At 41.5% G+C, this 18,145-nt stretch overlaps 1 protein-coding gene across 6 annotated transcripts in view; it reads right to left on the bottom strand.

Moving 5' to 3' along the window:
* CCDC85A (coiled-coil domain containing 85A) overlaps window positions 1-15,158 on the bottom strand; it is an 83,084-nt gene extending 67,926 nt beyond the window's left edge. For 2 of the 6 annotated variants that reach the window (XM_075035382.1, XM_075035385.1), the window contains exons 1-2: window positions 14,251-15,157; window positions 10,613-11,528 (exon numbers count right to left, since the gene is read on the bottom strand). In XM_075035382.1, coding sequence (XP_074891483.1) covers window positions 10,613-11,528; window positions 14,251-14,469 — 1,135 coding nt within the window. In that variant the 5' untranslated portion in view covers window positions 14,470-15,157. Of the gene's footprint in view, window positions 1-819; window positions 1,133-10,612; window positions 11,529-14,250 lie in introns of those variants that run through there. The other 4 variants (XM_075035384.1, XM_075035383.1, XM_075035380.1 and 1 more) reach the window with 4 other exon arrangements.
* Window positions 15,159-18,145: the final 2,987 nt, after the last annotated feature.

The raw sequence follows: 18,145 nt of genomic DNA, 5'->3' as shown, positions 1-18,145 counted from the left end.
CCTGACTGCATCTTCACAGTCAACACCCTGTTTCTCCTGTAACAAGGTCAATGAATATCCAAGAATCTCACATTAGGTTTAGTGACATGTAGGATTAATATCCAACACCAATTTACTGAAAAATACATCTGCTAAGTGCACCTCTACGAAACACAAAGCAGACAAAGCCAAGGATTGCTACATTTAAAGTATAGATCTTTTCATATTGACAAATTCAACAGGTGTTTTGCTCTCAAAGCAAACAAATTATTTCTCATTCAAACATTCTTTACTAATCCTTCAAATATCCATTTTCTAAACTGATATCAGAAGCAACTCTGTCAATTTGATTAGTTAAAAAAAAATAAAATAGAAACACCATCAAGCAACAGAGGTGGAATAGAATATGTTGCCCAGGAAACTTAGCTTCAGTGCCTGAAGTACACATTTCCAGGTGGCAGTTGATAAGTGTTACTTGTCATTTAAGTACAATACCCTTTGTTTAATTTGGATTGTTGTAGAGTTATCATGAAAGAGGGTCAAGGAAGTCCTTTTGTGCTACATCTCTTTTTGTACTTCCCCAAGTATCTTTTCAGTATTCTATGGGTCTACGACTGGATGTACTTGGTGCAGTGTGATCAATACAAGGAGTTAGCACTATCGAATTCATTCTTGACAAAAACAGGATGATGGAGTGACTTGAGAGGATAAAACTCTGAGATCCAAGCTTCCAAGACAGTCTGATCAGTCACTTCCATGCTATCAGGCAATCCAGCAATTCATTTTTATCAGTCTGAATACAACTTCTCAGTACGCTCCAAAAGGTTAAGAAATCTTTCCATTTTATTACATTCATAAAGAAGGTAAAATATGCAAATACCAATGTCTTAATGCTGAAATTAGGATTTATTTTAATATGCTTAGGATGCTTTTGTCCTCCTAGTTCTCCAAATTATTTGCATATGCTGTGATTGCAAGCTGTCAAAATGTAGCATTCAGCATTATTGATTGGAGTGTAGACCAGCTGTCAAGTTCCAACAACAAGGAATAAATCAAAAAGTTCTTAGCACCTGTACCTGGAGGAGACATAGATTCTGGCATCTTCTGCTGTTTAGTTAAGACTGCAGAGCCTTTGGTCTTGGTGGTTGGAGAGCTGGTTAGGAAAAAAAACATTGTTGGAATGCTTTGCTTTCATGTTTTCTTTATGGACTTAATGGTATTGCAAAAAACTAAAATTCAAAATTTAACTTCAGGTTACAAAAAATTCTAAAACGGACACAAGCAAGCAAGATGAATGACAATAAGAGACAAGTGACTTCATTCAGAGCACTGCAAGAGCATGGATATTTAGGCATCTTGCTTCTCTCTGGACATCCAATTTCAGTGCAAGTCAGGTGCCAACGAGGAGTGAACTGCTCAAATACTTCGAAGGATCTAAGCCAATTTTCAGGTTCTACCTCACAGCATTCATATGCTTGTGCTTGATGTATTCAGCTGCCTTCTCAAACAGTATTTTTAGAGACCCATCTTAATGTCATTGGTTATGTTTTCAGACCACAAAAATCGTAAGATGGATTTTTAACATCATTAAAATTCACTCACTGTAAAACAAAAACAGACTCAGAAACCAAGAGGGGATGTGGGTCACCTATCAATGCTTTTCTCCACGCTTATCTGAACTTCGCATAAATGTAAGCTACATAGTGATGAATCAGCCCTGTAACCTTTGTAAAAAGCATATATATTTTTACTTTGAATCCACATTACAAGTACATGCTCCAAAAGCCTACAGCAAGTGTTGTTCTAGGCAAATTTTCACAATTCACAGGAACTTAAAGAGATACAGTGAAAGAAATCTAGAGAGTTTTGAGGTCAAACATTTGAAGGAGGTATCTAATTACTGATCAAATTAGAGAATTTTGATATTACAGGCATAAAAGCTCTGGAATAATTTGGGCAACCTTGAGGAAGTACCAAAATGGAGACCTTTAGAAGACATTCAATATTGTTGCTTACCACATGGGTCACTCCACTTCTTCAGCTATCGCATATCTTTTAGTCTTGACAGTGCTTGAACACTATTGTGCTTGATTAGTCTAAATAACCACTTAAATTATTAAATGGACTTTTACAAATCAGCATTACAAACTTTGTCACCATTTTTCCCCTCTGTGATCTGACAAAATATTTATAATAATTCAGTGCAAAGTTCACATAACTCATGCAAATAAAAACTAAAGGGTTGAAGAAACATGTACTTCTGAAGTATACAGGTGCAAAACTGCTGGTTCCCTCCTCTCTCCAAGAATGTACAGAAACAATGCAAATATGCCAGAAGTTTTATAGCAGAACTGACAAGTTGAACTAAGACTATTTGTTATTCACAGCCTTCACATCACTGCTCATCTTTTAAGACAGCCTAGCTCAGAATAGCAGCTTTCCCATTCACAACCAATAAATTTGCAAACGTTTTCATGCTGTGTACCAAATGCTCACGGATAGATCTCAAACCACAATCCTCAGTCTTTTTTGCATATCTTGCAGAATTAAAAGTACTAAAAAAACCAACAAAAAAATTTACAAAAACACTAAATGTGCACAGACTAGTATCCTTGGTGTATTTATTCTTTAAAAAACACTGTATACTCATCTTATACATGTTATACTTGTATAATTAATTTCCTCTGAAACAAATTACTGTTATTACTAGTATATCTTACTGTCTTTCAGTCCCGCTGTTCAAGGCCTCTTCCAGGCTAATCCTTCCCTTTTCTCATTTTGTTTGGTATCTTTCTGTTATGAAACTGTCTGAAAAGCCCATCACAAGTGATCAGATTTCGAAAGAAGAAATAGCACAAAGAGATGAAAGGGAGAAGGGTGGATTTTTCTCCTCATTTACTTAAATATGTTTTTAGATTTCTTGATTGTAAATGCCCCAAAGATTATAGAAGATTCTTAATTCATGTATATAAAGGAACGAAAGTACATTACTAAAACCCTTCACAGTACTTCAAGTTTGCACTAACAATGAAGACCATATTATTAAGTCCTCAAGGAATATTACAAGCCACAGTTGGAGAACAAGTGTGTGGGAAAATTACATCCACATACAAAGGAACACTGACCAAAAGAACCACCTTACAGAAATTAGAAATTGCCACACTGGATCAGACCACCAATGCAATTAGTATTTTATCTTCTCCCACCCCATCCCACCCATTGGGACTAGGACCGGCTGTTTAGAGGCACACAAAAACTTTTACCATTAACAGCAATGGAATAACACCCCAGAGTGAAGTTCACCTTCAGTTTCTATTACTTAGAAGCTGATGTTTGCCTTAGACCAAACAAATCAGATCTCTTCTCCCAAACACCAGGGATTTCCATATTTTTAAATGTTATCTTTCATTTTGTATTATCCAAAGGAATGTATGATACTTCTCGGGATTTTAATTGCTGTTGGGCTCTGTGCCATTTCACAGCAACGAGAGTCTGGCTAAATCTGCTAGTGAGGCTCAAGAGTTTAGTTACAACTGAGCATCCTATTATAACACTTATTATAATCCAAATTCCATGGTACAGTGCTCTACCCCTTCTTCTTTACTAAGGCTAAATGCCACAACTATCTTCAGACAGACAAGAACACTGATGGGTACACAGTGGATTCTTCTACAGATTCACGTATAAGCTTGTGGTAAAACCAATCATACCACAAGCACTGTATAACTTGGTTTATAACCTTTTCACAAGTATGGATGTGGTATATTAAGATGTACTTCCTTCTGCATTAAGCAAAATTCAAAGCTCAGTGTTTCAGTCCTAGTTGTTTCTCTTAACAGAACTCACCCTTTAACTCTTTAAGAAGCACATGCAGACAAGACTTACATCAAGATCATGACTTGAAGATAATGCTCAATGCTCTCTGAGTAACTATTTATCTGTGTATATGGCAATAAGACCTAAGATAAGCTGTGCTTCAGTTTACTGATTAAGACATGACTTACTACCTCAAAAGCCAATGAACTTCCATTCCTAGAGTCATTTTCTTATGTACACAAAGCTTTATTATACCTCATTAAATAACCTATAATTTGGAATGCCTCACTGTCCTTGACTCCTGTCAACATCTACAAACTTTGTGTGTGAATAGTAGTACAAAATTTTAACCCTATGCTATACTGCTATGCTCTTCCCTAATTGTTAACCAATTCAGCTCCAATCCCTGCACAACCTGCAGCAACTCTCCATTATTAACTTCCAAGTAAAATTTAAAAAAAAATTTAAAAAAATTTAAAAAAAGATCCCATCAATAGATAGAACAGAAGAGACAGGACAACCTTTCATTAACACACATAATATACACTACAAGGCTGAAGTTCTTAAACAAGCAGCACTTGCCAAGAGTTATTATAATATTCAAATTCCGCATTATAACCACCAGAGTTCAGATAATTTGACAGTTTAATCACTGTAATATTTCTAAACCCATATTTTACTATTATAAAATCATAACACTGTAACTCAGAAAGCTGTGCAAAGGACTCTGTTACATGAGGTCCTGTCCTCAGGTTAAAGGTATTCTCTCCAAGCAAGGACTCAGACAAGGTTTAATGTGAGGACTCTCCATACTGGCACTAAAAGAATAAAATAAAATAAAAATCTGCACACATATTTCAGGCAGACAACACTAACAGCCATCTGTGCAAGCTACTGATGAGCTCTCAGAGGTAAAGGCAAATGTCTTGCATCTTGACCCAATCACCACGAAAAATAAATAAGCTTTTCTATTGTCTTCTGTACATACCAAAGCAAACTCCCCCTCACTACTCAGAAAATACATTCTTTTTAAAAACATACAATGACATACACAAAAGAAAAATTAGCATGTCAGATCCATCCCAGGTGTGACCCTAGTAAAGTTAGGGGATGCACAAAAGTGCTGGCTTGTAGAGTGTTTGTCAAGACATCGTCAATAATGGCACTGTGATTTATTGTTAGCCTTTCACTTCTGGAGGTCTGTGGTCAAATGTCAGTGAAGTTCCAACAGACACTCAAAACAAGAGTTATGGCCACACATCTCAAATTAATCAGCCAGCCAGCATAGCTGCTAGCCTCCACGTCATACTGGTTAAATGCCTGGAAGATAAGGGCACTATTTACAGGTCTGAAGGGAGAGTTACTGAACGGGCTGTATCAGTGCTTCTGTGTAACTGTGGTATGCCACATGAACCGGGAGATGCGCAACCAACTCCCTGGCAGAAGCTGTCTAGTCAGCACCAGTTCCCTCCCACCTTATTAACACACACTCATCACAGACTAACATAGACCTTGTTCTAATAGATACATGGTACACTGGTGATGGTTTAAAGATAATATATCTATATTCTACTCTGATTTTTGCTTCCATGAAAGAAAGACTGAATTAGCATCAAGTCCTTACTGCAAAACCAAGCCACTTGTGTAGTAGAACATGCAACCTAAGGGAAAGAGTATAAAACTTGAAAGTAGTGACTTAACAGAAATTGCTGTCTATCACACATGGCTGTGGTGTATTCATAGTCCTGTAATAAGAGAGGCTGTTCAGCTGAATCCTTCCTATACTTCCCACTGTAACATGTAGTGCCGCTGCCTACCTAGCGTCAAATAGACAGGGTAGAAGTAAACCTCTGCAATCAACACCACTGTTTGCCTCTGATCACCCACTGAACTTTTCAGTAATCAGAGTGCTGGAACAACCATATAACCATTTGAAACTAGGCAAGTTTCTTGATAAGGAGAGGCATCATGCTTCCCATTAGCATAGCACTAGTTTTGCTGGAAGGATGATCCACCTTATATTAAAACATTCAAACCAAAACTGGTTTTGTCAGTGAAGTTAAGATATGGAAGTGTAAACTTCTCCCAAAAGCCCTATGAGTTTCTAGGAGGTTCATTGTTGTGATATTACAAGCCACATTTTCAACTTGATAAATTACTCCACAAAAAATTAGTTTGGTAATAAATGCAGCATGCTCTAGTCACATACATATTCACATATCATGCCCCAGTTCTCTTACAGCATGTAATAGCTAAAACTAATTTACAAGTTTCATATGAAACCTATGGAATTCAATGGAAAGACTCCGAATGACATGAAGTTTGAGAGCTCTACACTTAAAATAATAAACCTCTGAAATAAATAGTTGATTACTTCATATTGGCAAGCAAAAAATTCTATCAGCCCTGTAGCCTTTGTTTATACAACAGGTTACTGTCAAGAGTAATTAATGCTGTAATAGGCTCTGAACAGCAGATGTACAGTGGTGGGTGCCATCAGGAAGTCACACACAAAGTATCGTACTGCTATTAATGACAGGCAAATTATTTCCATTTCAACTTTAAGAAACATAACATGTAAGCAAACCTACACTGAAATATGACATCATTTCACAATTTGGCCAGCAGGATGTGAGCTATTTCCACAGAGAGGATATCAGTTAACTCAGTAACATTGTTTTTTTTCTCTCTGAAGTCATACTGCAGTTTCCTCTTTTTACTCAGTGCAGTATTTTTAGATTTTATTTTCCTTATAAGAAGCACATTTATAGCAGAAATTGTTCAAAATTTAAGCTGAGTCTCCATTTCGCCTACAAATACCTTTGCTCAAGGAGAGGTGCTGTTGCATTTGTTCTGTAAGAATCCTCACACCTCCAGCAGTATATATAGTGTTAGTCAGCAGTTTTACTTCTCTTCATTAATAACCTCAGCAGGAAGCAAAAAGCACATATGAAAGCCTTCTGATACTTTCCTTTCACACAAAAGTCAAAGCCCAGAGTAAAGCAAAGGACTTCTTAAAATAGAAAGTTTACAATAAATTGCTTAGAATAAAAAACACCACTTAGATTGCAAATGCTGAAAGCACATGAATTTATATAGAGGCACTTATAGCCCACATATTTGTGTCAGAGTTAAACTGTCATGTATTATTCTAGGTTGCATAAACATTCTCTTTAAAATGTTTTTACTGGTGGTATTTCATCTTCTAATTTCAGCAATCTTTCTAGCCCAAATATCTCTGTGCTCATTATCCAGAACATTTAGGTGTGATCACAGCAAAAGTTTGTTACCATGTTTTATTTGGTTAGAGCCTTTAAAATGAAATACATATGTTTTCAATTAACACACATCAAGCCAAATTTAGCTCTCACATCCCATTTTCTGTCACTCCAAAGGTTGAGGACACCCATTTCAGAAAAATACATAGGAGAACCCTGAAGTAATTTTTTTTTTTTTTAAGGCTTTATAAATCTTATAAATGAAAGCTGACATACAAGAAAAAAATACCAAGATCAAACGTTTGAGCATAGAAAGTGAGAAGAATTATGAAAGAAATGTTATCAACTCATCCTTTATTCCGTCAGCTGTGCCTATGGACCAAAGACAGCCTCAGACTGAAATAACTTCCCGCATACCTCATGACAGCTTAAAATATGCATGAAGCCCAAATGATTAATGCATATACCTCATCCTGTAAAGCAGACTACAGCTACACATTGTATTTCTGGTAGCACTGTAATATTATATTGCAACTGCTTTAAGTTTAGCTTAACAGTTTGTCAGAAATCTGTAAATACTCTACCTCCATTTCCCATGTCTTTACATAGAAAATTCTGGTATAGGTAACTGAATACTTCGCTTCCCTGTGGTCACGCAAGTGCTGACAAGACCAGAACTCTGTGTAAATGGGAGCTGTTAGCAGCATATGGAAGCTCTCATTTCAACAGGAATAGCTAGGCTGTTCAGAAACATGCTTTCCAATTAGGAACAGCAATTTCAGGTAGACAGTATAGTACTTTTTAGAATGAGGTTTGAATACCTTCTCTCAGATCCAATTCAGAATCCAGTTAAGACCAAGGAAGATGCGACAGGCCTGTACTGAGTCTGGTAAGTTCTGATTACATAGTTAAAATACATTATTTTATTCCTTTATTTGCAAAGGAGTCAAAAGATGTCAGTCTTTGCTATTCATCAGTTAGGACCACAAACACTTCACTTGCTGCTCAAATGACAATCCACAAGTACTGCAATAAGATTAGAAGGGCCCTGTAAAGTAATCACAGATGTGCAATCAAACATCTACTAGCTAGATATACTCCAAATTTTAAAATAAACTAGGTTCCACCAACATGATATAGTTTACTTGCTATATGATTTGGGGATAAGAATAAAAAATAGCATCCTTTTATATTGCTCACCAGAGTTTAGGGCCAGGTTTCCATGCCACTTTCTAACTTATGTTCTCACGATTTCACTATTCCTTACAACAGATGCAAAAGATCAGGATTTTCATTACAGCTCAATGCACAGTTCCTCACTGATACTTGATTGGCAGGTTCATGTATACAGCTATACACAGAACACACAAATTAAGATTTACACATTACTTTCACAACCGTAACAAGTGATAATGGCCAGCACTTTTACCACTTCCATATTAACTGTTCTTCTCCACAATTTTACTGTAGCTGACAAAATCAAAACACAAAAACCCCAAAACGATTCAACCTTGCTGTGAAGACCAAGTATTATCCTGAAGTTTAAGGCCTCTTCCTCAGAGCAAAGCTGTCAAGAGTTTTACCAGACCAAGGTCAGACAAATGTCAGCATTAAACTTCATGCTTGCACCAAATTATAAAAATATGAAAGGAGAGAGGTTTGACAACTTACTGCTTAAAGAAGTCCTCTGCAAGAATGATTATATAAAGCGTAGGACAGGCAAAACTGTGATTAAAGTCAATAAACAGACTCCCAAATCACCAGCTGCCCTCTCCAGCATCTTATGGCCCGAGTCCAAATCGTAGATAGTTGAAATACTCTGCACAAAGGACACCAGGTTTGAAGTAACAACTGCTTTCATTGCACTGTTAATAATATGGCTGAGTTCTTAACAAGACTATTTGGACAAAAAGAAGTATCAGAAAGCCCACCATGTCAGGAACAGAAAAACCTTATCTTCGTCTGTGCATGAGTTTTAAAAATACATACTTAAAACCTCAGGTCGATCACCTTTCTACATAAACAGTGACTGGACTGATGAACATCATGAGTGCAAGTAAGAAGCCGCTTTCAGGAAGTCTGGTTCCATACGTCACGCTACTTACAGTGAGGTCAATTTTAAAAAGAATGAACTGAATGGAGAAAGAAATACAGTATTTAATGGAAGTTTTGTAAGACCAACTTTTATAACTTATGTATTACACATCTTCACACAGTTGCCATACACTCATCTTATTAATCATTTTTAAATCATTAAAAAGAGGAGTCTCTACCCTTACCACTTTGGGGTTTGTCAGCCCCATCAAGTATATGAATTTCACTGACAGTAATCTGGATTTACCGCTACAGAGCAGGTTATCTTAACTGAAGGCATTCTGTAAATCAAACATGATAGGTAAATGGACCAATGTGAGGGAGCAATGTGATAAATGATGAGGATAGCACCCAGCACAGAGCTCACTGTCCCCTCCGTCTCACAAGCAGATCCAACAACAAGTGGCCAGTTCCACCAATGTCAACCCAACTTCTCACAGCTGCTTATAAAATGGAAACACATGAACTCCATCCAAGACAATTTACTAAGGCAAAATCTTCACTTTCACAGAGCTTGACTTCAAATCTAAGAGTAAAGGTCTGAGAAGTGGGTTTTCAACTGTGATGCTAATTTCCTCCATGAAAACATCTCAAAGCACATAGAAGAAACAAAATGGAGCAGACTATAGAAATTCTACTAAGTCTAGAAACAGTTACTTCTACAGCATAGCAGGATGTTTGAACTTTGGTTTTAATCATTTCATTTGCTGTATTTCATTCATTTCAATATATTTGTAACCACTTGTCTTTCAAAATAACAAAATACTTAAATAGCGACTATCTTAAAAAAAATAATTAATTTCAATCTGTGAAGATACACAGCTCTTAAAAGCTAGGCATGTTTATTGGGTATCTTTCTAAAATGCAGCAATAACAACACAAAAAAAACCCCTTAAGATCTTCCTTAATTTTTCATTTGTTATAATTAAACACATGCAAACTCAAGGCTTTGAAAAGCTTTATCAGGTTCATTTATATTGAGCCTAGCTCTTCATCTGAGGTCTTTTCTAAAGTTTATAGAAAAGGATATAGGAAGCCTTCCATCAATAAACAGGAAATTTTAAAATCTTTAAAGCTACAGACAGGGTAGGTTAGGAAGGTGGAAATGGAATTGTAGACATTCACCTCCATTCTGCTGACTTAAATATAGGCAGGACAAGAAACATATGCAATTCCTCTCTGATGTAAACAGAAATCTACCTAGGGACAAACAGTTTACGTCTACCAACCACAGAGCAGGATCAAGGCCAAGAGCTGCTTCTTTATACCTTACACCAACACTCAAGATGCACTTTTCCTCTACTTTTTTAATCCACCCAAGACATGCTGGATGGACAAACAGGTATATTCCAGTTAATTCACTTGCTAAAGGAATAACGGTGACACCAGACTTGTTAAGTTTCATTTCACATAAAACATTATCCCTTTTCCAGAAACAGTTTAAATAGCACTGAAACTACCTTAGTAATTTTCAAAGTGAGTTTTCACTAAATGTGTTGACCCACCATTCATTCCATTGTATATACTTCTGTGGTGAGGTGACAGGTCATCTGTTACTTGTCTCCTGAGGGTACCTTCTCTGCTGCCTCCACTGAGATGTTTGAGGTGCTCTGGGCTCCCTCCATAGTGTTGTTTGAGATGCTCAGGGCTTGTACCCCTCACTTTGTGGAGGTGTTCTGTACTTCCACTCGGTGTGTGCTTTGGAAGATGATCTGGGCTGCCACCGCTGTGCTTTTGATGCTCAGGGCTACTACCAGGCCTCTGCTTTTGAAAGTGTTCAGGGCTACTACTCAAAACGTGCTTTGGGATAGTTTCTGGACTGCTGCTGCTGTGCTTTTGTTGTTCAGGTGCTTTGACAATGGTTTTGTGATGTTCTGGACTTGGTCCTTTCAGGTGATGATCAGGACTGCCAGAACTCCTGGGCTTCTGCAGATGCTCTGGGCTGATATTCCTGTGTTTGTGATGCTCAGGGCTTCCTTCGCCCCGAGTTTTTTGAAGATGTTCTGGACTAGTACTTGGATGATGTTTATGATGGTCTGGACTGTCTGTACTTCCTGTGCTAGAAGTACTACTCCCATCACCGACATCTCTTATGTAAGCACTCGTCGCGGTTAACTGGCACAGGCTGATTTGGCTGTCGATAGAGCTCCGGCTGCCTGCTCCACCACTTTTCTCCTCATCCAGCAACACACACAATTCTTTCAGCTCCAGGTTTTCCTTAACCACTTCTTCTTGTCTCACTTCCAATTCTTTCAGCTTCTGCAAGTATAAGGCAACCTCTTTGTGCATAACACTAGCACTGTATCTGCCCAGTCTCTGCCATTCACGGGACACCTTCTTGCCCTTCTGTCTGTCGTCATCCAGAAAGCAGCAAAGATCTCTCAGTTCTTGGTTATCTTCTTGCAGCTTCTGGTTGATATCCTTTAAAAGAAAGATTATCATGACAGAGAAGTGTCTAAAAGAATTAGCATTATACCATTACACAAGCCAGTGAACAGCACTGCTATATACTCATCATCTAAGCACTCAAGTGAGGCATAAATAATTGTGTGTGTAGATCTGGCATATTATAACAGCATCATGCTTCCAACAAACAAAGCTGCTGTCCAGTAAAAAGTGACTAACGTGGAGATAATCTTGAAGGGTTCAGAGACTAACTTGTGATACAGCATAAAAGTTTCAAGTGCTTAATTAATTTTCATGCTAAATACCAGAATAATTTATCTCCCAAACTGGGCAAAGATCATAAGCGCTCTCGTGATGATCTCACTCCCTTGAGAAATATTCACCTGCGAGTTATTGCTGAATAAAACTGCAAGGTACAACGGAAATTGTAATCTCACTAAAATAATTAATTGATAACATTTATACCTTCTATTCCCTAAAGCATATTCACATATAAAGATGAACATTTTAGAGATTTAAAAAAATTGGGGTTTGTTTGATTTTGTTTCAGATTTCCATAAAAGAACCTTGTCAGTCATCGCTTAATCAGAATTGCTTCAACCACTCTGAAATGAAATAATCTGCTTTAATAGATTTTTCACTCCTAACAGAATGAAGTACATGATTCCATGCCCTTCTCTAAGTGAGGAACAGTCTGAAGCAAATGCTCTGAAGCAAAAGTGTTCAAGATTTTGCTATAGCAGAATAATACGCCAAAGAAAACATTTTCAGTATTTCGTCCTCCTAGTTTAATAAAACTGGCTTGTGACCATATTTATCTTTTTCCCATCTAAATATTCATTCCTTCTTACATATGATATTAGAAGTAGAGATTAGCCACAATTGTTAAAAATTTAGCCTTTTTTAGGAAAGACCATTTTAGCAATGTTGCTTAAGAAAAGGAAGCTGTTGTAACTCCACTGGATTTGTGTGCATGCATGCATGCATTTGTCTGATCTTTGCCCCAAAATAACTTTGAACTTGACCAATTTCAATGCATATTTCACAAAGGAAAAATCTCAGTGAGGCCACAATGTAGCCTTAAAAATCTGTGCTGGTGAGAGATAGTTAAAATGACCCCACAGTGGAATAAAAAAAAAGTTGTGGAAGCCCACAATTCATCAGTCAGAAGAAGCAGGAGGCACCCATCCACCGAAACTAGGCGCAGCTGGTCATTCTTACTTATGGACCAGTTATTTCACACAGGACAAAGGAGGTAGATGTCCAGACACCAACACAGGGCTCAAACCCACATTCTCTCAAATACCTTTTAAAAGTTCCAGCTCAGGCATCTGAACAAAAGGTGGAAGTTAAACATCAATTAAGGAGTTCAGAATTGAGAGAGGAATTTGTCACTCCTTCCTACACATCTTGGTGTGTTTTGTTACTTATCTGGAAGACGCATAAACCCATATGAGGTCACAACACTTTTGTACATAACTGGGAGAAAGATACTATTGTTGTAATGTAACTTGTATTTAAAATGTAAACTTTATTTTTACTGAAGTACTACCACGGATGGGTCTTTTTTACCCTCAGATACCATATATTGTCAAAAAGAGGGAGGGGAGACACACACACTCATACTTTGCAGAACAGGAAAACTTGGGAGACAGGAACAATCTTCCCCCAAATGCTATTTATGTTATGCCACACTATTATCAAAGACATTTTCTCAATAATTTAGTTGTTAAAAGCCATTCTACAAGTGAAGAAATCTTTTCTAATGTACTCTCAGGTAATAATTCAAAAGCCCACACTGCATCTCTGTCTCTCCTCTCCTTCCCTCCAACCTCACCTCACTGAGGAATTTCCTAAAAACAATGTCCTTTCTCAAAGCAATGGGACAGAAAATGTTTTGTAGCCATGCCTACTTTAAGATAACTTTCTAGCTCTATAATGCACGTGTACATGCTACATCAGGGTGATTATCCGTAAACAGTCACACTACCTTCCCAAGCCCTGGAATTGGGAAGGAAACATCAGGGATGATGCTTCTCAACCAATGAAGGAGTTAAATTAAGAAGGGCTAAGTCATTACAGACTTGGTCTGCCTCTGACTGTAGCCTGCATAAGTACACAATCGAAACTGGTTTGATCTGAGATGCGTTACCAGATGTCTTTTTCAGACAATAAACTAGGGACTGGTTCTGATCATCCCGAAACCGAGCCCAAGGGTTTGCCATCACCCGCCATACACTGCCCTGCAACCTGCACATGACCAACTCTCTCCAGCAGCCTACCAGACTGCCTGACAGATGAGTAAGTCATCTTAAAATAGTGACAGAAACCAGCGTAAGCTACACAAAACCTTTTGAAAGTCTACAGCTCTGCAGGTATTCTTTCACGTGCACTTCAGAGAGGATCGTTTAACCTTACTGAAAACCAGTGAAGTCTAACACAAAAGTGACAAGTGTTTTCATCCACCCCAAGCATACTTGGGCTGAGCATACAGCAGCTGTGCTCCCCAGCCTGCCGAACAGTCGGTCATCTCTTAACCGGACACTGTTTGGTTTTTTTTTTTTTAAGCGGGATCAAACACTATTGACTCCAGTCCTTGTTCACTTTTCAAGCGATTCTCGGTAACGGCTCCTCCCAGACCATCCATCCACCTGATGAGATCGCTCCCGGCGGGACGGGTGGGGGACGCGGAGACACCGCAGAAACTTCAGGAGTCCCACCCTGCCCACCCCACTACCTTCAAGCCGCGGATCTCGCCGAGGTGGAGCTGGAGGCGGCGGTTCACCTCTCGGATGAGGTTGCTGTGGTCCAGCATCGCGCTCATCTTCTCGGCCTCGGCGCGGCGCAGGCTGCGGATCAGCTCCTCCTTGCTCCACTTGAGCAGCTCCTCGTCCGACACCTTGGACAAGTCCTCGGCCGGCGCCGCCCCGCAACTTTCCGCCGCCACTTTCGACATGGTGGCGGCCCGGCAGCCGGGGGGCACCCCAGCGGGCACCCGCGGCGGCAGCAGCCTCCGCGGCAGCCCGCCGCCAAGGGGCTACGGCCCGCCCGGGGCCGCCCCACCGCCCCGCGGTGCGCCGGGGAAAGGGCGAGCCCGGAGCCCGCGGGGAGCTCCTGCGGGAGGAGGGGGCGTCCCCAGCTCCGGCGCTGGCGGCGGCTGGGCCGGGCTGGGGTCGGGGCTGGGGGGTTACGAGGGCAATCACTTCTGGCCGCAGGCGGCGGATCCTGGAAAAAAGGAGGAAGAGGAGGAGGAAAGGGTGTGGAGGAAGCCGGGCCACAGTCTGGGGAGCAAACTTCCCCCGTCGAGAAGACAAAAAAAAAAAAGGAAAAGACAAAAAAAAACGCCACAACCAAAAAAAGACCAAGACAAAGGAAACCCCAGCGAGCCCGGCTCTTTCAACAGGTCAGCGGTAGCAGCGCGTGCCTCGTCGGCCCTGCTGCGCCAGGGCTAGCCCGGCCCTGGGAGCGGTGCCTCTCTCACGGTAACCGACGCCCCTCGGCTGAGGGATGCCGGCGCGCCGAGCGGGGAGGATGCGAAGTCCCGAGCCAACGCACCATGGCGGAGGGAGGCAGAGAGGCTGGGGCGGGCCGGGATGCGGGGCGGGCGGCCCGGCTCCGCCGCAGCGGGAGGAGCGGGGCGGGCGGGCGGGCGCTGCCGGCGCCAGTGGCGGGCGCGGGGCGGCTGGCGGCTTTTCACCGGGGCGCGCGCCACGTGCGGGCCCGCGCGGGCGGAGGCGGGCGGGGGAGAGGGAGGGCGGTGCTGTCCCCCGCGCGGCTCGCGGGCGCCACCTGCCGCGCGCTTCCCGCCAGCCCGGCGGAGGGCGGCCCCCGCGGAGCGAGGCGGGGGACGGGGCCCGGCCGGGCACCCAGGGTCCCTCCCGCCCGCACCGGGGCCGGCGTCACGTCTCCCCCCCCGCCCCCCGGGCTGCGTCCGCGGGCGGCCTCGCGGGGGTGCGAGGGAACGGTCGGCGGAGGGAGGGCGGGGCCGCGGGCGGCGGTGGGGCTGCCCCTCAGCCGGCTGGAGGCACGCCCGGGGAGAGCAGCGCGGCGGCGCCCGGCCCGGGGCTTAGGGGGCACGTCGGTGAGGAGGCTTACGCTTGGAAATGAGGGTACGAACACATCCACCCCCACGCCAGTCAGATCCCTCCACTGGGGCGGCTTGTGAGAGGTCGCATTACATCACCAAAAGCCAGCACCGCCTCAGCGTTCACCTCATCTTTCATTTACGGCGAGAAGACTTAAGCCTTGTAGAGCTGTTATCTGGCAGAAGTAGTTACAGTTCCTTACTGCAACTCTTTACTCAAGCTGAAGGTCGCGTGCCACGAAATGAGCTCCCCACAGGAACTGAGATGGGGATATTTCTATTTCTTCCTTGGGAACATTCAGTCGCGGTGTTGCGAGAGGCTTACGTTTCCCAATTTGCTTAAAGATACAAAGACTCTACATAAATCTGCCTTGCAGATGATTTGAGAATGAAACTTGATAATCCATTCATGCCGCTTACAAAGAAAGATGATACGATATATCTCAGCAGCAGAAGTGGATGAACTGAAACTATTAGGTGAATAATTCCCATTTTTAAATCACCTAGTTCCCCCTGAACAATCCCCTGCAGGCAGAGGAGGGTGCCTCACTTAATAGGCCTTTACTACCTCCAATTTTGCAATTTTGTAATTACTTAGCATTAAAGAAGATTTCTGATTCTTGAGAGGAAAATGGAAAGTACTTAATATCAGCACTGGCAGATCACAAGGCTGCAGCCCCGTGAGCAGGGCTGGCTCTGCAGAAGGCAGCTGCAGAACATGTGCCCTGCCGGTCCCACCATCACGGTCCCAGCTGGCTCCTTTGGCATTTTGCTGCCTCAGGAACTCTTTGCTCTGCTTGCTGGAAGATCAGCCAATGCCACAGGACCAGACTAGCCAAGGATTGTTTTCTGCTCTGGTCCTATTTAAAAGTTGCCACGAGAATGGTTAAATCAAATGCTATTCCTTTGTTCTTATTCCTCTTCTTCTCCTTGAACTATCAGCTGTCACTTGATCACAGTAGAAGTTCTGCTCCTATCCGTCTTGGGCTACACTTTGCATTTTCACCATGCCAAAAAGTCCTACATGTTTTCTCTTCCCAAGCGCCATTCAGAGATGGTCTTTCAGCTGATTTGTTTTTCATGTACCTCCAGTTTCCTGGCAATATGCCAGACCCTTGGGTTCTATCCAGCTGGGTCCGAGGACCACCCAGCAAGGACAGCCCCAGAAGCCCATCCCAGCTTCCTGCCGTAACAGTCACTTGCTAAAGTCCTGGTGTGGGAATCACATTTGAGCTGCTGCCATAGGTACAGGCTGCTTACTCAGGATGCAGGAGAATTACCCACCAACCCTACTACAAACAGTCCCTGTGCCGCAGAGTGAAGCGCAAAAGGACGGGCATGTTTGCCGAGCTGCAAGATGAACCCTGAAGTCCATCACTGTCAACAAGAACTTCAGCAAAGCATGGAGCTTTGCCATCACAAAATCCTATTTCCTGATCAGCGCTAAGTATTGCGTGAAAAATTTATTTTCTCTGAAAACTCTATCACTCTCTTAAATCCTCTGAAATTTCTTCCACTGTAAAGAACAAAGCTTTAGATAAAAGCATCTGACCAACCACAGCAAAAATACAGTAAAAGGCCATGAAAAGGAGCTGTCATCTTTTATGCCCAAATATATTCCATTTTAATGCAATGAAAGAAGAACAGCTTGGGGAAAAGGCACCAATAAATAAAGGCCTTTCTTATTCTTCTAATTCAGCAATATATTAGTTGAAAGGTCATATGATGTTAGATTTTTAAAAGTTCAAATGTATTTCTTTCCATGAAATAAACAGTTGACTGAAAAATGTCTGAAAGTTTTTAATCAAAAAGCTTCAGGGAAGAACGTCCACTTGCCTCAACTCAACTTTAATGGCGTTTCTCAGGAGTAGCATTTCATAGCTTTTGGTCACACGGTGCCACGGAAAGCATGGATCTGAGATGAACAGCTTCAGGGAACGCTGCATTCTCCACAAATGCGAAACACCTCCACATTTGTATCTTCAGGAGGCACAGCTTTATTGTATAGACACAAATGTGAAAGGAGAATTCATAAAGTATGGCCATTAGAAATAGTTTAATAAAGTCAAACTTCAAAAGTTTGGGACAAATGTAGCTCTAATAATGGAACCAAAAACGTATCAAGTGAAACTAATCTGGAACGCTTCTATAAGGAGAGGACCTAATTTCACATTCACTCACGCTTGTGTAACAAGATCAAAATGAGAGTGGGAAGTGCGACATAATTATTCCCATCTCCTGGCAATTTTAACTTTACTTTCAGATAGTCCACCTTACTGCTCAAATGCCGAGTACTTCCCTATGCCTGGGCTGTTATCATCAGTAGCGATGACAACAGTTGCCCCAAAACAAACACTTTATTTTTCACATTAAAGCTGATTTTTTGCAATGCTGTCTTACTCCCTGAATAATTCTCATTCACAGGCTGAAGTGGAGAGACTAGGTAGATGAGCTTGGGGATTGCAGTGCTGGCATCGCTGCAGTCCAGTGGCAAGGGGGATGGTGGTCCCCCTTCCTTTCAATTCTTTCACACCGTGCGCCAAATGCT

This window comes from Buteo buteo, chromosome 9, assembly GCF_964188355.1.
Source record: "Buteo buteo chromosome 9, bButBut1.hap1.1, whole genome shotgun sequence".
In the NCBI taxonomy this organism is placed as follows: Eukaryota; Metazoa; Chordata; class Aves; order Accipitriformes; family Accipitridae; genus Buteo; species Buteo buteo.
The sequence above is the reverse complement of the archived record's forward strand: the minus strand, read 5'-3'. Positions and strand labels throughout refer to the sequence as shown.